The 22331-nt window shown below is 45.9% G+C and overlaps 12 protein-coding genes across 12 annotated transcripts; 7 read left to right on the top strand and 5 right to left on the bottom strand.

Moving 5' to 3' along the window:
* Positions 1-558: 558 nt before the first annotated feature.
* Positions 559-1590, bottom strand: Bathy06g00850 (unknown protein; the record flags this gene model as incomplete). The annotated part of the gene is made up of 1 exon (XM_007512569.1): positions 559-1590. One exon carries the CDS (start codon positions 1588-1590, stop codon positions 559-561), a length of 1032 nt encoding a protein of 343 aa, XP_007512631.1.
* An 832-nt stretch (positions 1591-2422) lies between these two features.
* Bathy06g00840 (predicted protein) lies at positions 2423-2869 on the top strand (the record flags this gene model as incomplete). The annotated part of the gene is made up of 1 exon (XM_007512711.1): positions 2423-2869. One exon carries the CDS (start codon positions 2423-2425, stop codon positions 2867-2869), a length of 447 nt encoding a protein of 148 aa, XP_007512773.1.
* A 173-nt stretch (positions 2870-3042) lies between these two features.
* Positions 3043-5994, bottom strand: Bathy06g00830 (predicted protein; the record flags this gene model as incomplete). Its single annotated transcript, XM_007512553.1, has 1 exon — positions 3043-5994. One exon carries the CDS (start codon positions 5992-5994, stop codon positions 3043-3045), a length of 2952 nt encoding a protein of 983 aa, XP_007512615.1.
* A 277-nt stretch (positions 5995-6271) lies between these two features.
* On the top strand, positions 6272-8023 carry Bathy06g00820 (unnamed protein product; the record flags this gene model as incomplete). Its single annotated transcript, XM_007512795.1, has 1 exon — positions 6272-8023. The coding sequence occupies one exon, from the start codon at positions 6272-6274 to the stop codon at positions 8021-8023; it is 1752 nt and encodes a 583-aa protein (XP_007512857.1).
* Positions 8024-8226: 203 nt separating this feature from the next.
* On the top strand, positions 8227-8970 carry Bathy06g00810 (predicted protein; the record flags this gene model as incomplete). The annotated part of the gene is made up of 1 exon (XM_007512652.1): positions 8227-8970. The coding sequence occupies one exon, from the start codon at positions 8227-8229 to the stop codon at positions 8968-8970; it is 744 nt and encodes a 247-aa protein (XP_007512714.1).
* Positions 8971-9034: 64 nt separating this feature from the next.
* Bathy06g00800 (spindle D) lies at positions 9035-10144 on the bottom strand (the record flags this gene model as incomplete). The annotated part of the gene is made up of 1 exon (XM_007512745.1): positions 9035-10144. The coding sequence occupies one exon, from the start codon at positions 10142-10144 to the stop codon at positions 9035-9037; it is 1110 nt and encodes a 369-aa protein (XP_007512807.1).
* A 294-nt stretch (positions 10145-10438) lies between these two features.
* Bathy06g00790 (formamidase) lies at positions 10439-11467 on the bottom strand (the record flags this gene model as incomplete). Its single annotated transcript, XM_007512700.1, has 1 exon — positions 10439-11467. The coding sequence occupies one exon, from the start codon at positions 11465-11467 to the stop codon at positions 10439-10441; it is 1029 nt and encodes a 342-aa protein (XP_007512762.1).
* Positions 11468-11753: 286 nt separating this feature from the next.
* On the bottom strand, positions 11754-12953 carry Bathy06g00780 (predicted protein; the record flags this gene model as incomplete). The annotated part of the gene is made up of 1 exon (XM_007512746.1): positions 11754-12953. One exon carries the CDS (start codon positions 12951-12953, stop codon positions 11754-11756), a length of 1200 nt encoding a protein of 399 aa, XP_007512808.1.
* A 297-nt stretch (positions 12954-13250) lies between these two features.
* Positions 13251-14297, top strand: Bathy06g00770 (predicted protein; the record flags this gene model as incomplete). The annotated part of the gene is made up of 1 exon (XM_007512658.1): positions 13251-14297. The coding sequence occupies one exon, from the start codon at positions 13251-13253 to the stop codon at positions 14295-14297; it is 1047 nt and encodes a 348-aa protein (XP_007512720.1).
* A 402-nt stretch (positions 14298-14699) lies between these two features.
* Positions 14700-19241, top strand: Bathy06g00760 (predicted protein; the record flags this gene model as incomplete). Its single annotated transcript, XM_007512405.1, has 1 exon — positions 14700-19241. One exon carries the CDS (start codon positions 14700-14702, stop codon positions 19239-19241), a length of 4542 nt encoding a protein of 1513 aa, XP_007512467.1.
* A 173-nt stretch (positions 19242-19414) lies between these two features.
* On the top strand, positions 19415-20686 carry Bathy06g00750 (predicted protein; the record flags this gene model as incomplete). The annotated part of the gene is made up of 1 exon (XM_007512756.1): positions 19415-20686. The coding sequence occupies one exon, from the start codon at positions 19415-19417 to the stop codon at positions 20684-20686; it is 1272 nt and encodes a 423-aa protein (XP_007512818.1).
* Positions 20687-20903: 217 nt separating this feature from the next.
* On the top strand, positions 20904-22201 carry Bathy06g00740 (G2/M phase checkpoint control protein Sum2; the record flags this gene model as incomplete). The annotated part of the gene is made up of 2 exons (XM_007512422.1): positions 20904-21018; positions 21240-22201. 2 exons carry the CDS (start codon positions 20904-20906, stop codon positions 22199-22201), a joined length of 1077 nt encoding a protein of 358 aa, XP_007512484.1.
* Between the last annotated feature and the right edge of the window lie 130 nt (positions 22202-22331).

The raw sequence follows: 22331 nt of genomic DNA, 5'->3' as shown, positions 1-22331 counted from the left end.
TTGTGACGTATTAGTTGGTGACCTGACAAAAATTAAAAAATTAAAAAATATTCTTTCACTTTTCCCCATCATATTGATATGTTTTTCATACTTTTCATACACATTCATACACAATCATATTAATTATTTATATTGACGAAATTATGTTTGGGAAATACCGAGTCATACGCGAGAATAATTAAAATTTACGGAATAATAGCAAAATAAATAATAAAAGTTTTAGAATTTTTCATTCATTTTGATCATGAATGTATAGTTCATCCCCAAATTGAACATAAATTATAATGCTAAAGTAAATAAGGATATAAAGATAAAATTAGTAGCCTATTACTGATATTTCGTAGATTTGGGGAAAGTGGTTTTTAATTTATTAGTTATTTATTGAATTATTTACATCTTACTTCTAATGTGTACAATTTCAAGATGGAAACAATAACTAAATAAAATTCGGGGAACTTCACAAATACTTTGAGCAAGTACTTCATTTGTTTAGAAGGAAATTTTTGCGCGTTTTGTGTACTTTGATTTTGGCTGCTAATTAACTTACATTAAATTAAATCATTTTCGAGAACTGTTGTTCCCGCGAATACTATTGCTATTATATTTGCTACTACTTCGTTGAGAAGACGGTGGTTGTTTAGAATTCGGTATCGGTCTCTTCTTTCCAAAGCATCCTCCGAAACATCCTCCAGGCTTTTCGTCCCTCAATTCTCCCGCTTCTGCGAGTTTCGATTCCTGGATTCTTTGCTCCGCGCTCGCCTCGGTTTCGTTCCATCTCAACACGCCTGCTTTGGTCGATAGAGTTTCCAAGACGTATGTGATGTGATAACTGGCGAAACTCTTGTTGCTTCCAGCATCCGCGTCGTTCTTGCCCTCTTTATTGTGATTGAGATTGGAACTGCTCGGAGAGAACAAACCGCTCAGGAAGCCCATACCTCCGTTGGATGAACTCGCCGATTCATCTAGATTATTAGTATCATCTTTACCGTTGTCCTTCTTCTTCGTCATCGGAGACGGAGTTCGTAAGTCGTCGTTGTTTTTTTTGCCGTCACCGTTTCCATTTTTTACTGGTGTTGACATTCCGTTATTCGTGCTAATGTTGCTATTTCTCTCTTTTCTCTCCTTGGCTTCGTTCTTGAGTTCCGTTTCAAACTTTTTAAGCTGGTCGTTCACGTTTCTCTCGTACTGCTTCAAGCTCTTCGAGACACCTTTGATTCCTTTCGCTATTTCTGTTGGAATCTTTGTACCTACGATCACCGCTTGCGCTCCGGGATAATCGAGCATATCATCTAATAAAATCGTCAGTTTATCGGCTTCGGCCGTGAGTTTTTTCACCTCAACCGAAGCTTCGTCACCCATGTACTTTAACCCTTTCGATACGTTTTCTAACGAGCTCACCAGATTTACCAAGTCGTCTAAAATGGTTTCCACGGAGACCTCTTTTCCGTTACTACTCGAAGTCTCTCCTGAAGAAGCACCGATGATGCCGTCTTTGCGGTGTGGACTCGCGATCATGTTCCGCGACGACCTTTTCTGTTGCAACATGCCCGAAGAACCTCTCACCAAGAAATCGTCTTCTGCTGAGGGCATATATTCTTTCTGCTTATATATATATATATATCTGTGCTGGTATAGCCTTTTCGTTTAATTTAGGTGGAGACGTTCGACAAAAGTATCCGTACTCGCTCGCCTCGCGTTCTCTCTCTTCTTCTTCAACAGGAAAAACGAGGTCTTCTTCTCGAATTTTCTCTCTTGTTCTCTCGTTCTCTTTCTTCTCGGGGATTCCTCGATGAAACAGGAACACGAACGGGTCTTACTTAAACGACGAAGTAAGAAAGAAGGTTCCTCCTAAACCAGTGATTCAAATCGAATCGTTCGTTGACTCTCTTCCTTGCTTTCCTTCTTCTTCCCGTAAAAAAATGTGTTTCAGCCGCAAACGAAAAATCAACTGCGGGTAAAAGTATCTTAACTCTCTTATTATTATATTGTTCTTATTAGTATTAATATTTTATTATCAGAGCGGAGAAGCAGGAAGGGACAGGACAGAAAGAAGCACCACAGACGACGACGACAAGCCAGAGAGTCTTCTTTGTCTTCTTTTGGTGCGTGCTGCTTGAAGGTGATGATGACAAATAGTTTTGTGACGTGATGATGAGTTTTGCCCGAACAACAACAAGCTGACAAAAAAAAACAAACAAAAGGGAGGAGGAGAAAATCAGACAACGAAGAAGTCATGGAAGAGGCTGCTTGTGAACCGACTTTTTGAAAGATTTCATCACGAGTCATCAGAACAGACAAAAAATCTCGACCGGGGACGAAGAACCTCATTCCTCTTTAAACGTTTATCATCGTAATAAAAATACTCACTACTTACAGAATGAACGCTATGCTCACATCATCGTCTACTTCATCATCGTCCACGATGAACGCCGTTGCCGCCGCGCGACGACCGTCCTCTTCTTCTTCTTCTTCTTCTCCGTCTTCGTCGACGAGGACGAGAGGATATCAAAAATTCACCATCACGAACAGATATGGAAGAAGAGAAAAAGAACACCACCCAGCGTCGTCAAAAGAAGTAGCCAAGAATACGAAGAATAGCAGCATTACGAACAATACCAACGGCAACAGTAATAAAGTGTTGTTTGCGTCTGGATTGGGAGCCTCGCTCGTTGGTTTGCTCACGCCTTCAGCCGCGATGGCGATATCGATAACCGATCCTGTTTTCGGAGATATCGAGGTGTGGCAGTTTCTTATTTTAACCGCCGGTTACTGGATCGCCATCGAAGCGTATTTGGACAACAAATACGACGAAGATAAGAAGACGGTCATGCCAACGCTTAAGAAGAAGGACGAGGACGAGGACGAATAAATGGTTCATCATACACTTATCATCTAAAATTACTTTTATTGTTTTATTATATAACTGAACGAAACACACGAAGAAGTTGTTGTTTTCTACATATATAAACGCTTCAAAGCAGCACGCGTAACTTTACACAAATAATGCTCTCTTGCTCTTCGCATCGTTGTTCTCGTTATCGTTTACTTGCGAGCGAACGGATTCTTATCCCCTCCAGCCGACGTGCGCGCTTTCTTCTTCAAAGTAGACGGCGTTGACTTTGATGAGTCTCTCTTCTTCCCAGAGGATCCCACTGCGACGTTTTCTTTTTGCACTTTTTGTTGTTTCGCAACAGACGAAGGTTTTGGAGCTGGAGTTTTGGCTGCCGCCTCGAAATCGTCCTTAACTTTCTCCCCATCGTCTTTTTCATCGTCCTCGTCCGAGGAATCCTCGTCGTCCTCATCGTCTGAGGAATCTTCCTCGTCGTCTTCGTCCTCCGCGAGCATGAGAATTCGTTCGGCCAAGTTGGATTTCTTCATGGCTTTGGCAAACTTTGCTGCGGCATCTACCATTGCCGGACGCTCAAAAGTGACGGCAATATCTCCAGCTCGTGCCAATCTATCAGCCTTCACGGCTTCTACCAGGCATTTCATCATCGCCTTGTCAAAAGTTGCCTTGGCTTCCGCGAGCTCTCTGTCTCGCGCTCGCTTGGCATTCGCGTTGCTGAGCTTCTCTGAAGCAGCGGCGTTGCACACATTGAGTGCCAACTTTGCAGTCAACCCCTTCTCCTCGATGTCAAAACTCGATCCTTCCAACTGTAATGCCGGAACAGAGAGTGGTAAAATGCTCAAAACTGGTTTCGGATTCACCGAGGGACCGTATTCCGCAGATTTACAGACGACAGTTTTACACTCTTTATTCGATAAACTCACGATCCAATGCTTCTCTAAATCAGAATCTCTGGCTTTTTTCGAATCGAAGCAAGGGACCCAAGATCCACTGAACGTTTGTTTGGAGTAAATTCTGCAGATGCCAGTAGAGTCGCAGATCGCGAGCGCGCTTTCGCTCGAATTTTCGACAAAGCCCATCCACGTTAAGCGAACGATATTCTCTTGGGATTTATCGGCCTCTTCCGAGTCCGGACAAGAAAGAGGTACGTTTCCTGCGTACTTTTCTATTCGCTTCTCGACATCATAAACTTTGAACTTCAACTTGCACTCGGAAAAATGCTCTCGGTAACACACCGCTAAGGAATCGTTAGCAGCCGCGAGCGTAACAATCGGACCTTCAAAGTTGAGAACTTCCTTCTGTGCGCCGTAGGAGGTAAAGATTCGAAGCATATTCTGTGAAGTAGCGACCGCGACGAAATCATCGCCACACGCAATACTCGTCGGTCTTTCATCTTCCGGCATTTCCAAGGTCCATTCTGAGTCTTTTGTCCATGACTCGTACGGTTTGAAGAAAATTTGCGATTTCGCAGCTAATAAAACACCGGTTTCCCCACACACGCCGAGATCGTATCCTACGTCGTCGGTAATTGTAGGCATGCGCCCACCTCTGGAAGTATCGTGAAAAGACATCTCGACATTTTTCAAACCAGAATTTGTATCTTCGGTTGCTACGACGCTTCCAAGAGTGTTGTAACAAAGAAATCTGCGCTTTTGAACACCAACGGTATCCGGATTCACTTTAGTCGAGTTTACTTGGAAAGAGCCTTGCGGTTTCGGTCCTTTCGCAACGATAACCGGCGCAGAGACGTGCGCCGTAGCGCTAGGCCGCCCAAGTTCTCTTTTGCGGTTTTCTTTCTCGTCTTCTTCATCTTCTTCCACAAATCCATCATCGTCTTCCATGTCATCATCGTCGTCCAACTCGCCGTCGAGCATCGCATCTTTCGTTGCAAACTTGGAATCTTCTTCATTAGAAAAGAATCTCAACTCGTCCGCGCTCGTGGCTTGGAAAAATGGGTTCGTCTTTGAACCGCCCTCGGCGATAAGTTCGCTGGATGATAGAACATTTTCCCACTTCGCCCATTCCCCATCTGCGTTTGTCATCACGACAGCATTTTCACCTTCGATCCAGTCCATGGAACACACGTTCGTATCGCTAACATTAAGCACGACGATTGGCTTGTTCTTTTTCACGTTCCAAACGATGCACTTTTTGTCCTTTGAGGCGGCGAAGCAAAACTTCCCGTTTGGTGAAAAGCTCACCACCGAAAAGTTTTCCTTGTTGCCGTGTTCCAAATCTGAGCACTGCAGATTCTTCCTCTCGTCTATCTCTTTGAACGTTTCCAAATTGAAAAACTCTATGTTGTTCTCGCGCCCCGGGACTGCGACAACTTTCCCATCAAATCTTACCGAAACCGTATTCATGCTCTCCGCGGCGTCGATATCCGTCACCGGACACACCGTCGCTCGCAACTTCACGTCTCCAGGCTCGTCGTAATCGTTTTTATCCGTCTTATCCGAGTTATCTGGTTGTAACGTCCACACGGTCATCACCCCATCCACGTCTGAGGCGACTAAAATCGATTTATTCTCGCCGTTGAATTGCAAACTTTTAATCCCTTTGGAAGGTATTTTTAACGAAAATTTGATTTCACTCGTTTCCACGTCGATGACTTTAATCATGGTGTCCTCTCCCCCGCAGGCGATCCATTTACCGTCCGAGGAAAATGCGACGCACTTTGCCGGCAGAGCAAATCTCGTGATGTTCTTCTTAAACTGCCACTTCTTCTTTTCCCCTTCTTCTCCTCCTTCTTCTTTCGTGAAGAGTTTCACCGAGTGATCGTCCGACGCGATGGCGATATATTTGTCCTGGAACGTCGCCACCGCGTTGATGGGTTTCTGTTCTTCTTCTTCTTCTTCTTCCGTCGATTTCTTCTCTTTAGAAGAAGAAGAAGAGAGCTGCGCGATAGTTTCCTTGGTACTCAAGTCGCGAACGACCACGTACCCATCGTTCCCGCACGTCGCCACGTGCACAGAAGAAGAAGAAGAAGAAGAAAGAGGAGTGTTCGTATCATTTTTGAAATTTGAAGGAGAGAGAACGACTTTCGCGACGGTGATGCCGGCGGAGTGTCCGAACTCAAACGTGGGCGCGTTGGCGGCATCAACGACGCGAACAACATCAGATGATGATTTTGGTGAAGAAGACATGATGATTGAATACTCGCGTTCTCTCTCTTTCTCTTTCGCGAGCAGCAAAGAACTTCTTTGTTTCTTGTGTGGAGTTTGAACTGCTTTGTTTCAAATTTTTTGAGCACCGAACAGGAGAAACCGAAACCATCAGTCAGAGAAGGAAAGTTTGTTGCGTTTTTAGGTTTTTTGATGAGACCTCTTGCAGCAGTTTTTGTTTTTGTTGTTGTTGTTGTTGTTCTTCTTCTTCTTCTTCATTTATTTCCCCCTCTTCTTTCTCTTCATAAAAAGAAGAAAAATGAGCGCGTTTTCATCGTGCGCGACGACGACCAACAACGCTCGCGCGACGAGCGACATCTTCTTCTCTTCTTTTAACAACAACAGCACTATTAAGAGAAGCAGCAGAAGAACCAAAGTGGTCGTAGCCGCGTCATCATCAACAACAAAAGGGGTATCGAAGAATTCATCATCTTTTTTTGATGACAACAACGGACAGCAGCAGGGGGTACAACGACTACAACAAAAACCTTCTTCTTCTTCTTCTTCCCATCAGGCTTCCAAAACGCAGACGAGAAGACGATCGTGCATCGTCGCCAACGCTTCTTCCTCTTCTTTTTCCAATAATAATAATAATAATAAAGAAAAGTTTGAGCGGTTGAAGGATATGCTCGATGCCGTTTCCGAGGCTTTGGACGTGTCCTCAAAGGTACAGCTCTCTTTAGACGAGGCGAACGGGAAAGTCGCTCGATTGGAGTCTAAAGTCAAAGAGAGAGATCGATTGTTATCGATCGTGAGAGGATTGGAGATTGAACTCGCGGACTCGTACACGCCTAAAGAAGTCGACGAATTAGTCAAGAACTTAAAACGAGAGAGAGAGAAAGAACTCGATCAGTTGAAGAAGGAGTTGGAGGAGACAAAGTCGTTGAGAGAAAAAGTTCAAGAGATGATGAGTTTGGAAAAAGAAAAAGAAACCGCGAAAAAAGAAGCTCTGGAAAACGGAGAGAAACTCATCAAAGCCGAAATACACTTGGAGAACTTGAAAAGAGAGAGTTCTATGCAATCCATGGAGCTGCAAGGGAAAATGGAAAGCGCAGAGAGAGAGGCGAAACAACTGAAGGCGGAGATCCGAAGACTGGAGACTCGCATGGCGGATATGGTGGACGTCGAGGAGACGGACGAAGAGATGGATCGATTGAAAGGAGAATTAGAAGATGCAAAAGTAAAAAGCGACACTGTACCAATATTGCAACAAGCCTTGAAAGAAATGACGACGGAGAGAGACGATTTACGAAAGTTATTGAGAGAAGTAGAAGCCGCGATGGCGGAGATGACCGAGAACAAGGAGTTTGTCGAGTTGATCAAGGAGAAGAACAACCTTTCAGTCAAGTCTCAAGTCGCAGACTTTCAATTGAAAACGAAAAAGAATGAACCCACCACGCAAGACGTATCGAAGCAACCGTCGATGACCAAAGCAGAAACTGACAAATTATGGGTCGAGAACTGCATCGAACAAGAGTATTGCGAAGTCGAGGAAGGAGGTGAAAAAGAACAACAAGGAAAAACACTCTCCAAAGCGGAAACTGACAAATTATGGGTCGAGAACTGCGTCGAACAAGAGTATTGCGAAGTCAAAGAAGACAAACAAGAACAAGGAAAGAAGAAATCTTTCCAAAGAGCGCCGGCGGGAGATTTCACCATGAATAGAAAGATCGTCTCCGCGGAGAATGTTTCCAGCACAGAAGATTTCACCGCTCGAAAAGGTGCCTTTGAGCGAACTCCGGGTCAGTTTACTTTGCGTAAATTCGCGTTCGATTCTCCTTCAAAACGAAGAGTATCCGTTCCAGCCACCGCTTTTAAACGCACGGGTGAGTTTGAACTTCGAAGATTCATCTTCACGAGCGACGAAGTTGATGTCGATGCCACGGAAACGGTCGCCGGCGGGTTCAAGAGAACTCCGGGATCGTTCACCTTGCGCAGATTTAACTTTCGCGACAGCAATGACAGCGAAGAAGAGAAGTCTTCCCCCTCGTCTACTCTCTTTAGATTTTAATATATAATGCCGGTCATTCCATATACCTGAAAGCGTTCATTCCATCGCACTCGATGAGTACTATACCTACTTAGCTAAAAAGCTATGTCAATCAAAGTAGTTCGGTTTTCCGTTTTTCCGTTTTTCCGTTTTTCCCCCTCTTCCAAGTGGACCAAATCCACGCTCTCTGCGTTATTATTATTTGTATATTATTATTACCACACATGTCGTCGGAATGGTTCAGATACGTACCTCCGAACGAGGATCCTCCTCCTCCTCCTCCTGAGCTAAAAGAATGGGCTCAGGGCACAGCGTACGGAATGCTGTTCGGAATGGCATACGGCGCGTACGTCAACTCACCCACGACTTCGTCAGAACAACAACAAGCAGTTAAAAGTAGTAGCAGCAATAGTAGCAGTAGTAGTAGTAGTAGCAATAATAATATGAACAAAACGACATCTTCTTCCTCAGCAACGGCAACCCCGTTGTTGAATTCCAAGCACAGAGTGGAGCGAATGATACGAGGCATCACCATGCACGGCGTTCGAATAGGATCTTTTGCGAGTTGTTTCACCGCCGTTCGCTTGTATTCCAAAGCCACTCGAGATATCGACGATTATTTGAACTACGTCTTCGCCGGTGGCTTAACGAGTGGCTTGACTGGCTTAGCAATTCCAGGAAGTCGAGCGAAAGGTTTGCTCTACGGCGTTGTATTCGGGAGCGGCGTGTGCTTGCCCATTGGGTACATGATGGAAGAGAGCAATAAATGGATGGTTGAAAATGGGCTGCAGAGCTCACACCAAGAGAAAAGACAAGAGTATGAAAAGTTGAAACAAAGCGTAGGGAAGAAAAGGGAAGACGACGTGACGATGAAAGTCATAGAAAGAATGGAAAGAGAATTGAACGAAAACGTAGACGGTAGAGGCGAGGAGAGATGGTGGAAGTTTTGGCGACGACGTGGTGCTTAAAAGATTGTTAGGTAACTCGTCGGCTTTACTTTGTGGGGCGTGTATGTGTATATTTTACAAAATGCTAGTCTATGTCAATTGATGCACACCCAGATGCAGTTATGCGATACAAAAATCGACTCAGAGCCGTTCGTGGACTTTTGACTACCCTCATCTCCCTCTTCCCGTCCGCTTTCCCGTCGATTGCGCCGCTCATACTTATGCGCACATTGACGCAGTGGGCCCACTTCGTACCTAAAGCAGCAGCGACCTGACTATCTCGTGAAACCATATTAGCTTTCGCCGGGTCGTTGCTGTTGTGATAATTTGAATTTATATTCGTGTTCGTGGTCACTTGATTCGTAACCACGACAGCGACATTGAGTTGTTCCGCGTGTCGTTTCAAAGCCGCAGCGATTGAGCTCAAAATATTTTGTCGTTTTACCAGGCTTTCACTGCTCGACGAGCCGGCTCCGATCCCACCCTCTGCTCGCGCGAGTCTAGCCACAGAATCAATCACGATGAGCTTCGCATCAGACTGTGTCAATGCTGGTTTCAAATTTTCAATTCTGACTTTAAGTTCTTGAAGAGACTGCGGGGTGACAACGAATACCTTCTCCGCGAGTAGCTTCTCCAATCGCATTTCCGCATCTTTATCCATTCCTCCGAAATTCGAAACGCTATCGTTATTATTTCCATCCTTATAATAGTCTTTGTCGTAGATTTCTGGAAATCGCTTCTTTGCGATTTCCGCTAATCGATTGGAGCTAAATGTCTGTTCCGTATCGACAAACACGACGGAAGCGTCTAAACCGCCAAAATTTTTCGGCGCACACGTCTGCGCGACCAAGCCTAAACACATTTGCGTTTTCCCGCTCCCCGCTGGAGCGACAAATTCTGTAATCGTGCCAACCGGTACTCCTCCCAATAGCGCTTCATCGAGCGTTTTCACGCCCGTTTTAATAAAATTTCCCCCTTTCTGTCCAGCGCTCTTTTCTTTCATCTGGAAGGCATTAATTGGTTCTGGACACGCTCCTTTTGCAATCTGACGCAAAGCTTTGCTCGCTTTTTCGAGCGAGACGTCGATTAATTCGATCACATCTAATTCGCTCTTTTTCAAAGCTTCTTCTGCGGAGCGAACGCCTCTGGTTTCAAGCTTTGCTTTCACGTGTTTGTCGCAGTCGAGCGGCAACATTTTGTTGAATAAACAAACACTTCTTCTTCTTCTGCTTTTGAATTTTGTAAATCCAACACTCTAGTCCAACAACAACGAAGCAAGCATCTTTTCTTCGGCACTCCCTGGTACTGCACTCGTGAGTGAGCAGTCAGAGCGGGTACGCGCGTGGCTAAAGATTGAGTAGCAGTAGTGTGTGTGTGTGTGTGTTTGAAGTGATGAGAGGGGAAAATCTGAAGAAGAAGAAGAAGAAGAAAAAAAAGAAGAAGGGGATCAGTATGAACAACAAGAAAAAATGCTTATATACAACTCGGTTCACTTGGGAATATCCGGCGGGGTCTCCTCGCCCTTGTACGTCCTCGTCGGCGCGGCGAACCCGCACGACTTCCCGTCCTTCTCCACCACCGTCTCCGCCCACGGCACCTCGTATTTTCCGGCGACCATGTCTGTCATGAACGTGTACGGACAGTCTCTCGCTCCCCCCGAGACAGCGACGTAACCTCTGTGTCCCAGTTGATACGGGTTATTCTCAACCCCCCACGTCGCCCGAGCCTCTCTGACGAGATCCGGACGTATCTCCGCCGTGATAATCTCGTTCGGTCGACCCGTTGTGCCGTGCGCTAAAACCTCGCCGTCGTAGTTGACTATCATCCCCTCGCCCATGCTGTCGAACGTGCCGTCAGAGCCGCACATGCACACGTTGACTGTCGCCATCAGGTTGCAAAAAGCGTTGGAACGGTTGGTGTACCTCCACGGCTCTCTGATTGGCGCCGTGTAACCCGCGGTTCGTATCATGATCTCCGCGCCTTTGTACGCGCATTCTCTCGCACACTCGGGAAACATGCCGTCGTGGCAGATGATGAGGGCGAGGATGCACCCTTTCGGTCCGACGCACGTGGGTATCCCCACGTTACCGGGCTCCCACGGCTCAACCGGGACCCAGGGGTGGAGCTTGCGATAGTAGAGCTTGATGGCGCCCTCAGCATCGATGACAACGCCGGTGTTGTACGGCATGCCCCCTGGGTTGAGCTCCATGATGGAGAAACATCCCCAGATGCTGTTGTCGACGCACGCTTTACGAAACGCCGCGATCTCGGGTCCGTCCAGCGAACACATGATTGCCGGGTTCGTGTCCATTGACAGACCGTGGAGGGAGTACTCGGGGAACACCACGAGGTCCATCGTCGGCAAATTTCGTCGCGCCTTGGCCACCAAGTCGACGATACATTGGGTTTGCACGGCGAGGTCGGTGGGAGTGACGACGTTGGGAAGCTGGAGCTGTACTACCCCGAAGACGACGCCGTTCGGGGACTTATTCAGGCCTCCAAGGCCACCGGTGGACATGATGCAGCAACTAAGCAAGCAACTTTCTTCGACACTCACTCGATCATACTGCGCGTGAGTTAGCAGTCAGTCCGAGTGGATATGATACACGTGCGTGCCTTGTTTTGATGAGATGGGAAATTCTGAAGAAGAAGAAGAAGAAGAGAGAGCAGAGTTCGTTGCTTTTGTGAGACACCTAAAGATAGAAATCTGCGCAACAAACTATAGAGCTAAACTTTACTAACGTTATTATCGTCATACTACTAGTACTAGTACTACTACTACTCATATACGTTTGCTCATATCATTACTCCCAAGGCAACGATACTCGCTGGATCATAGATTTTACCGAACCCGCCTTTTTCGATTTTGCACGCTTACACACCGACAGGGCACCTTGCATTTCCGGACATCTCGCTTCGTACGGAGCACCAACAGCGAATGGGTCTCTGAGTTTTCTCTTTTCAGATAACGGAGCTTCGCACCCGTACGCATCTTTCTCGAATAAGCTTCTGACCTTGACTTCTCCTTCCACGAACTGTTTCTTAAACGACATCACCTCGGGCGTTCCGACGAACGCAAACCTTACGCTTGGTATTTTTAACGCCTTGGCGTGAAGCTCTTCGAATCGCTCTCGCTTGAAGTCGTAGCCAACCACGGTCGTTTTCATCGGATACTTCCCCGTCAACTCGTAAAACCGACACATGGAAAACATCAAATTTTCAAAACTATCTCGAGCGTACTCCTCCGTAAACGCTCTCTTCTCTACGCTCATCTCCCCAAACCAGTTATACGCTCGCGAAACTTGCCAATAGGACGATCCTTCGCTCACTTGACCGCCTAACTTTCTCGTTTTACCACCACTAAACAATAAAATTGCCTTTCCATCTCGTGCGGCTGTTTCGACGCCGACTTTAATCTGTTCGACCAAAGCGTTTGCCGTTCCCGCGTGCATCTGATACTCTTCTAGAAACCACGAATTTTCCTCTCCAGCGCGCATGTAATCGCTCCCAGAGTACACGGAGTGTCCAGTGACTATCACTAAGTTATCGTACTCAGGAAATGGAAACATGTTATCCTCTCCGTCCAAGAGAGAGTGGTGGTATTTGTTCGTGTTCTTATTGTTGTTGCTATACCTTTTACCACCACCACCTGTTTTTGATGTCGACAATACACTACCCGGGTGATCCTCGTCCTCGTTCCCGTCCTCGAAGACGACTTTCACGACCAGCCATCGAAAGAACAAAGCGACGACGAAAAATCGCACCACCTCGAACGCCACTCTCGCTTTCTTTTGCGTGAAGAGAAATAAAAAAAGTTGCCGCATGTGCGTCCCTCCGGGGGGGAGGAAACTCTTCTCTTTCGTTCGATATTTATTTTCATCGTTATCGTCTATAAACGAGTGCGACAACCCACCACCACCAGACTCTGGATCGTTCGTCGTGAAATTATTCGCGTTCACACCACCACCTTGACCACTACCACCACCGATGTGCGTGGGAAGCATAGTAGTCTGACTCCTCCTACTCCTCCTCTTCACTACGTGATGTGATGATGATGACAAAAGCAGCTAAAAGAAATTCTGGCGAAAAAACGTGCATGCGATGGTTTTTGAGTTTTGAGTTTTGAGTTTTGACAAACAGACGAACACACACCACTCGCAGACAAAACGAACATTTCCACCACAACACATTTGTACACAAAACGAATGAAGAAGAAGAAGAAGAAGAAGAAGAAACGCAGCAAATACATATAAAAAACACACATATATTTATACACTACTGAAGATAACAACATCATCGTAATGGTATTCAGCGCGAAGAAAGGGTTCACTTCGCTCCAAGCGGCGGCGTTTAGCGCGCAACTCGTGTTGACATGTTCCGTCTCCCTTTTGACGCACGCGACGATATCTCCGAACGGGAAATACGCGTATAAGACGGTCACGATACCATTCTTCGCGGAAGTGACGAAGTTAGCCTTGTCTTCCACGTTCTTTTACAACGATTACGTCCAATCGAACGGGCAGTTACAAATCGAGAGGAGTTCGCAAACCGTGTTAACTGCGGCTGTCCCGGCGTTGTTGTACTTCGTCTCGAACAATCTGAACTTTATCATCATACGCGAGCTCGGAGCGACGAACTTTCAACTGTTGAACAACTTGAAAATATTATCGACGGCTATATTCTTTCGCATAATCATGAAAGTAGATTTGAATAAATTACAATGGAGAATGCTCGTGTTATTAACGATAGGATGCACGGTGTCGCAACTCGGCCAAGGCAAGGACGGACACGTCTTGGTCGGGAGCGCGCTAGGATACGGATTGAAAGTATGCAACGCGTGTTTAACCGCGATGAGTAGCGTTTTCTGCGAGAAGTTTCTGAAACACTTGCCGAACAACTTTCACTTTCAGAACGTGTTGTTATATTCGTGGGGGGTACTCTTTACGACCGTATCCGTGGTGTGGGACGGCGAGCTTTTCAGCAAAGGCGTGGAGGTGCTATTTAGAGGTCACACCGCGTTGACGTTTATGTTGATTTGTAATTACGCGTTCGTAGGCATAGCGACGAGTGGAGTTATGAAGTTTTTGGATAATATTGCAAAGACGTTTGCGGCGACCGGGGCGATGTTTATCGTCGCCACGTTATCCATCGTAAAATTTGGCGAGCCTTTTCGCATAGAGTTAGTCTTGGGTTGTTTAATCGCCGCCGTCGCGGTAGACGTGTATTATCACGGCGAGTTGCTCTTGGATAAGAAGAAAGACGACGACTTCCTCGACGACGAAGAGCTCGTCGTCGTTCAGGGGTCGTCCAGTACGAGTAGAGGGGAGGAAAAAAATGCGACGATATAAGTAACAAGTAGCGGAAGAGAAGAGAAGAGAAAAGTGCTTTTCGTTTTTTGAGAGAGATTTAGGTTTGAGTACGCGTAGAAAAGTTGTAAAATTTTTGACTTCACTCTCTTTTACTTCAAAGATTGCTGTTTGTTTGATATTTGATTTGATTGCGCGCGATACTTACTCACGAAAAAATCGGTGACATACACTCTCTTCCTCCTCCTCCTCCTCTGGTTTGCGTCGAGGAGTACTGAGAAACGCCTTTTGCGGGGTAACGTTCCCATAACACGGCAAAAAACACTTTTAAAAGAGGGTAGAAAAAAATGCGCTTAAAATTCTCTTCTTTGGCTTATCGACAATATTCCGTTCGTTATTAAAAAGTTAGTTACGTTTGACTTGCTTCCGTAACTGTAAGAACAAATGTCGTCGGGAGGCAGCGATGTACGAACGACGACGTGCTTCGATAAGTATAACTTCGCATGCGTGAATACGAACGTTAAAGATGCGGACGTTATCACCGCGTTTGCGGTCTACATCCTTCTCGCGTTTCTCCTCCTCGCATCGTTCGGACTGCTGAGGCATAATATACCCATATACTCTGGGAGGTGCTATTTGAGTTCGCTGAACGTGGCTGGAAACGCGCCGCCGCCTTTGCCGAAACTTAAGCAGCGAAAAAAAGAAAACATACTGAAGTACTGGTTTGTGCACGTGTTCGGTTGGGTGTCTCACGTCATGAACGTTTCGGATACCGAGTTGGTGAACTCGAGCGGACTGGACGCCTTGGTATTTTTACGAGTCGCGCAGTTTGGAACGCAACTGTTTCTACCGATTACCGTTTTAGGACTCATTATGCTGTGTCCGATCCATATTTCTCAGTCGTTTTATATAGACTCGTTGAGAGAGACGTACGTGAATAGTACAGATGCGGTGAATTCAGGTGAAAATTATTTGATGGGGTTGACCATCGCAAATATTGAGCCTATGTCTGGTATATTTTGGGTGCACGTCCTGTTTTCCTGGCTCATCACGTTGTATACGCTATGGTTATTAAAGCATCACTATCGTTCTTACGAATTTTTGAGGCAAGTGTATGGAAGTTCCACGGGAGAGTGTAATGTATGGAGAACAATGCATTTGCCGCAAACGACTTTGCAACGTTTGTTGCAACAAGGAACGAACGAAACGGCGGAATTTGGAATCAACGTGCTCCAACCAATAGAAAAACAAGAAGAATACGACGTAGAAAATAGGATGAGTGGCGATCAAGGCGGTCTTGACAAAACAAGTAGTGGGGATGTAGGTGATGGATCTGTGAGAAAAGGAGTAACAAACCCATTTTTATCGACAGTGTCAAAAACGCTCGCTGAGATTGCAGATATCGTTTCCGGGCCCAGCGATTACGAAGAGAACGATTATAGTAAGTTTAGCGCAAGAAGTGATGGTCGTGGTGGTATTATTGATCAGTTGCAGACACAGCGTTCGGGAATGTCTAATTTTAGTACGGGAAGTGAGGGAAGAAGAAGTGCAGTCAAAAATAATAGCGCGAATGTTGCCGATGAATCGTGGCCTATCCTTTTAGAAGCAATGTTAGGTCCAGGTCTAAGTAGATCCGTGATATCGCCAAGAACTAGCGGAGGAGGTGATTTTCCTACTCCGATGTGTAGCGAAAATAGGTTCTCAACTCCAGTGGCATCAATTAATGCGGATCCAAATAATTTCAATCGAAGATCGTCACTCCCGACGTCGCCGACTGGTACCATGGTGGAAAATAGCGCACAAGAAAGAAGTCATCCTGAGAAAAATATCGACGACAGAGAGAACATCAGCAGCAAGCTAAATAGCCCTGAATCGAATGCAAGTCCTACATCGGTTTCCAGCGACGCATCCAGAGGAAGTGAAAACACGAAAAATAGCGGAGCAAAGTTCAACATGCCCAGAGCGTCTCTGGATTTGCGATTGTCAAATTACGTCACAACGCGGCCGAAAGGTTCTGACGTAGCGAGTCGGTATCATAAAAGTGAGAAACAGCACCTGACGAAAAGAGAAGAAAGAGAGAGACAAAAGAGGCAGCTTTTTCAGGAGAGACAAGAGTTAGCAAAAAGAGACGAAGAAAACGACAGCGATACTTACAGCACTAGAAAAAGAGTGATTCCGGCACCAATTGCGATTCCAAGACCAACTGGCCGCGAGTCAGGATCTGAAACGCCAGGTGAATTATCAACGGCGTCCTCGATGGGTCCGCTTTCGCCTTTGTCGCCACCCGATGCACTTGAGGCGACTCCAGATTCGTTTACATCGAAAAATGTGCACAATACTACTGCGTCAATCGGTGATTTACCGCTGAAATTGAGACGACCAGAATCGCCCAATCCGTTTCTGAGAATGCCATCAGCTGAAAATTTGAACGAAGGCATCATTCAAGGATTCAATAATACTAATAAAAGCGGGTCCTTTGAAAATTTAGAAAGTTCGGGTAATGTTGTGAGAACTGAACTGCAAGTTCTGCAAGAAAATATTTCTCAAATCGTTGAAGATTTCACTGATTACGATGAACTTGAGGATACGCATTCGATCGCGCATAACTGGTGGGTGGGATTAGATATTGCCGAAACAGTGTGGGCTAACAATAACAATGTGAAAAATAGTGAAAATTTATGGGATGATGTCGAATGTGGAACTTGCGGTCAAGATGGCGAGAATAATATCCCGTGCACACCAACTCGAGCGCGCGGTGGAGGACTCATGCATAAATCGAGCTCAAAAGATATTGAACTGCAATATCTATCGCCTCATATTCGTTCTGATGATTCTTATGGACAAGATCTCTCAGATCTCGCAGAAAAAGCTATGATGAACGATAATGCTTCTTCCTCTCGAACGAGTCCACATCCTACGCCATCTAAGGGTATTTCTCATCACGTGGTCACTCCTACGAAAGGCGCCGAAGCTGCGAGCAATCTCTTATTTCCAAATCCGTCATCTGCTCAAAATACTCCTACCCGTAAGGCGCATAGAAGACGACCGAGTGGTATGGATTTCGAAAATGAAAAAGTAAAAACGCAAACGATGGAGGCAGCGGCGGGAGTTTATGATGATTCTTATCAGTTTGCGAAGTGCTGTCCAGTACCATCTGTTGACGACAGACGATTCGTATCGGCAGTGCATTTTGTTGACGCGGATGAATTAGAGGAAGAATTTGCGGGAGAAGGTGACTTTCAAAACAACGGAGACATTAATATTCAACAACAACGAGAAAGAATCGTGTCAGTACTCGTCCAAAATTATTGCGTGTTGATGACAGATGTTGGTGATTCGCAAGGTCGAGGGGATCCGTGGGATGATCTTCAACACGTAGAAAAGTTCTTTCGCGGATTGTTTGGGGCTGATTTTCTCAGAATCATTCCCTTGCACGACCACGAACGCGTCGATTATTTGCTCACTCTGCGCGATGAAATAAAAAACTCCCGAGATCGATTAATGATGACGCGGAGAATTGGAGACATGTACGAAAGAGCTGGGACCGGATCAAAAGCATCAAATCGACGCGAATTTCTCACGAAAAGGCTAAAAACGATAGATGCTGAAATATTGCGCGAGAGAAGAGCAGCCTTATTCAAAGGCCCTGGACCTTCGTGCGTGATTGCGTTTCGATCTCAATACGCTGCAGCATGCGCTGCACAGTGTAGAATTACTTCTCGAGGAGGATCCTTTCAAATCCAACCTGCGCCTGGACCGGATGATATCAATTGGCAAACTGTCTTACTGCGCAAAAAAGAGCGTAATCGCAGGTCATTATTCGTGCTACCTCTGATTGCGATTATAATTTTTTTACCGATGGGAACGCTCGCCGGTGTTCTGAATACACTCTGCGCAAACGACGTGACATCATCAAGCGCATCAGAAGCAACGACGTTAGAATTTATGAACTGGTATTGCAAAAGTGAAGATGCAGGAGTCGTAAGAGTAATCGTGGGATCGATTTTACCGCCCATCTTGCTCACGCTATGGGAGACATTCATCATGAGTTTTGGATTACTTTATCTCGTCCAAGCGCAAACGACTCACGTTTCGTTATCAAAGACGGATCAGCAATTCACCAAGTTCTACTTTCTGTGGGCTTTTATGAATATATTCCTCGGTACTGTTTCGGGGTTCGCGTTTGAACGTTACTTGACGGCGTTGCAAACCGAAGGTCCAGATGAAATGTTAACGTTGCTTGGCTCATCCTTACCTTTGACGTCAAATTTCTTCCTCATTTGGATTTTATTTCGAGGAATTTATTTACCATCGCAACGCTTAATCTTCCCGCATCCTGGCGTACTGTGTATGGCGGTGAACAAGTTTTGCTGTTGTTTGGGTTGCGCGGTCACACCACGCGACCGGACGGTGAAGTACTCGCCAAGGTCAGTTAGAGCTGGAAGAGAAGTTGGCGTTTTCGTCATGGTGATGCTCATTGGTTTGGTTTTCGCTCCAGTTGCGCCGATGATCTCGCTACTTTCGACGATTTTCTTCGTCTTCAACTTTATAATTTGGCGTTATCACATCTTATACGTCTACGACAAGACGTATGAATCGAGTGGATCGATGTGGCAAACTGTTACGGACTTGACGATATATGCACTTTTGATCGCGCAAAGCTTTCTCTCTTTCGTCTTGCTATCAAAGAGAGCTTATGCCCCTTCTTTGGTTTTGTGGGTCACCTCAGTCCCAGTTTTAATGCAAAACAAAGCAAAATTTCGCATGCGTCACGAAAAGTTGAAGTGGGCAGTACCTTTACCGCACGCCGCGGTCGCTCCGAGAGTTGAGTTTGATCCGGTCGCATATCGGCATCCGGCGTTGAATGAAAACTCTTTCGGTTGGCATCCAGATGTCGGTAAAGTTTGGAGAGGATATAAAGACGTGACGAGCAAACGCGCGTTCGGTAGAAAGTTTCGTTACAATTACTACAATCCTCCTTCGTAATTGTATGATTTGTATTTATAGTTTCAATAATAGCCCATAGCTTCAATATACGTGTACGTCTAGCACAAACAGGGAGAGCAATTTGTAATTTGATTTGATATTTTGAAGATAAAGAACTCTCTCCAGAAAAAAAGATATCCATCGTCCTGTCTGTGACGAGGAGGTCGAGGACGATGACGACGACGATGTTGACTTCTCGCCTCGCGAGTCACTCTGTCTCCTCTTCGTCCTTTTCTCGAGTTGCTGCCGTCGCCGATAGAAGAGCAGCTCAACCAACAAGATACGATTCCAGTTGGAAACAACAACAACAACGACACCCATTTCCCCTCCGGCCATCGAGGAAGGCAAAGTTGCTCCTGAGTGGTAGCGATAGCAGCAAAATAGAAGTGAGAATACAAAGGAGAAGAGCATTTGTTCGTAGTACTACTAATGACGGTAGTAACAACCACCAACATCTTGAGGAGAAGGAGGAGCGGGAGGAGGATTTTGAAAAGAAAACGAGAGAAGAAGGAAAAGACTGGGAACGAAAACTCTTTAACGTGGACGATGGAAATGAAAGTATTACTATTGGAAAAATATGGGCAGTACCGTGGTCTCTGTCGCACGTCGTCGTGGTCATGATGCTCTGGATGATTTCATTTCTGTGGGTCGGACAGTCTTTTGTACCTTGGGCGACATTCCATATGGGTTTCGACGCAGAGGCGCTGACAAGTCGAGGCGTGGCGCTGTACTCTTTGTTTGCGGATATCGCAGCGTGTGTGGTTGGGATATTTTGCGTGTGGTTCGGGACGAGAAAGTATCAAGAAGAGTTGAAAAATACGAATTGGTTTCGGGTTACGTTTGAATCAGTCGAAGAGTTCAAACGGTGTTCGAAAGAGACTCTTTTGTTTGTGGCGACGTTTCCTCTCGTGAATCTCGTCGCGGAACTGAACTCAAAACTGTGCGATTATTTTGCAAACGGTGGAACAATTTTTAGCTTACGCGGCATCTTGACATCTTTATTCGGAGGTAATGGTTCCAGTACTCAACTGACAACCACTCCAGTGGTGGTAAATCCATCAAATTTTGAGCGCGTGGCTATGAGCGGAGACGGCGTCTCCGTATTATTCTACGCCGTCTTAGTCGCTGTGGTTGCCCCTATTTGGGAAGAGGTAATCTTTCGCGGCTTCCTCATGCCATCTTTGACGAAAAAGTGGCGCGTATCCACCTCCATATGTCTTTCTAGCTGTATATTTGCTCTGGCACACTTTTCGATGGACCGTTTCCTCCCACTCACGGCGCTTTCCGTGGCGCTCAGTATTCTTTACGTCCGAACTCGAAACGTCGTCGCACCTATCGTGCTTCACGCCTTGTGGAATGCTGCGGCTGTTTTAGAAGCCACGGACGCGTTTGATGTTTTGTTAGAGGGTTTGTTAGAAGCGTTGGGTGTTTTAGTTGGAGCTTAAGAGAAGAGAAGAGAAGAGAAGAGAAGAGAAGAGAGTAATAGTAATAGTAATAGTAGTAGTACTGGTAGTAGTAGTTGTAGTTTTTGAGATCATTTTTTTAGACCAAAATTGCCCGCCAAAATTTTATAATTCTTCTCGACTGGAAGGAAACAAAAGAACCGATTCTTCACACCTCACTCATCTCCTCGAGTTCTTATAAAGAAAGAGAAATTAAAACATGGCAGGATATATCGGCGGAACGTTTTCGTTGATTAGTTCAACAGCCCGCGTTCGATACACTGGAATTTTAGCGGAAGTCAATCAGACCGACGGATCGATCATATTGAATAATGGTGCGTTTATTTATTCTTTCGTACGTAGTTGAAAATTCTTGGCCTGGATCGAGAGAGAATGAACGAATCGTCTCAAAGGAGAAGGAAGAATACACTACTACTACTACTACTACTAATAAATCGTCTCAAAGTTGCTGTTCTTTTTCTTTTTCTACTCTCTCTCTTTTCGCACTCACGCGTATCTCTTTTTCTCTGTTCACGATGTTACATACTAAAAACAGTGTTGAGTCACGGCACGGAAAACCGAAGAAGTTTGGGGAAACCGGCGATTCCGCCCTCTCAGGAGGTCCACATGGGGATTCGTTTTCTCCAAAACGAAATCGAAGATATTGTTCAGATTCAAGAAATGGAGAGATATACAACCAGACACGGCGTCCCGGATGATTTGAGTCAATCTCAACAGGGGGTATTCCAACAGCAACAACCACCGCCACAGCAGTATCAACAACAGCAATACGGTGGCTGGGGACAACCTCCCCCGCAACAACCACCGCCACAACAACAGTATCAGCAACAAGGATATCAACAACAGCAACCACCACAACAAGGATTCGGACAGGCACCGCCTCAAGCACAGCGGCAGCAGCCAGCTGGATTGGTACCGCCACCGGCGCGACCAGGAGCTGTTCCGGCGCAGTCAGCGCCGGCGCCGGCAAGAGTCATGGAAGCGGCGAAACCGGCATACGTGAAACCGACGAGTTTCGCTGCTGCCGCGCAAGCTGGTTTGCCAACATCGAAACCAAAGCCACCGCCACCAGATAGACCAGCACCCCCGCCAGGTGGTAGAGGTGCCGGGGGAAGAATCCCGCAACCAAGAGGTGCGGGTGGCAGAGGTGGCGGTCGATTTGGTAACGTATCGAACCAAAACTTGCCTCAAAGCGCGGTTGTTCCGACTGAAGCTTTTGATTTCGAAAGCATGCTTTCTAAATTTGACAAAGCTAGAGAACAAACGGCAAACGATCTCGGCGTCGCAAAATATGAAAAGGACGACTTCTTTGATACCATGTCCTCGGACGCGACGCAAAAAGAAAACAGAAGTGCGCACTTTCAAAGAATGGCGGAACAAAGAAAAGTTGATTCGGAGACTTTTGGAAGAGAAGGCGCGACGCATACGAGCGTTCACGGTCGCGGAAGAGGTCGTGGCAGAGGTCGAGGCCGAGGAGGCCGAGGAGGACGCTATTAGAAGATCAAAAATTATTTTTGTTCTGTGTTTGTGTTGTTTAAATATATATTACAAATACTGCCCTCCCGATCGATTCCAAACAATTTCTCTATTTTTCTGTGTGTATTAGTTAGTAGTAAGCTTCGGAGAG

The sequence above is a fragment of the Bathycoccus prasinos genome, assembly GCF_002220235.1.
Source record: "Bathycoccus prasinos genomic : Chromosome_6".
Lineage (NCBI taxonomy): Eukaryota > Viridiplantae > Chlorophyta > Mamiellophyceae > Mamiellales > Bathycoccaceae > Bathycoccus > Bathycoccus prasinos.
Note: the sequence above shows the minus strand (reverse complement) of the source record. Positions and strands in the feature narration are given on the sequence as shown.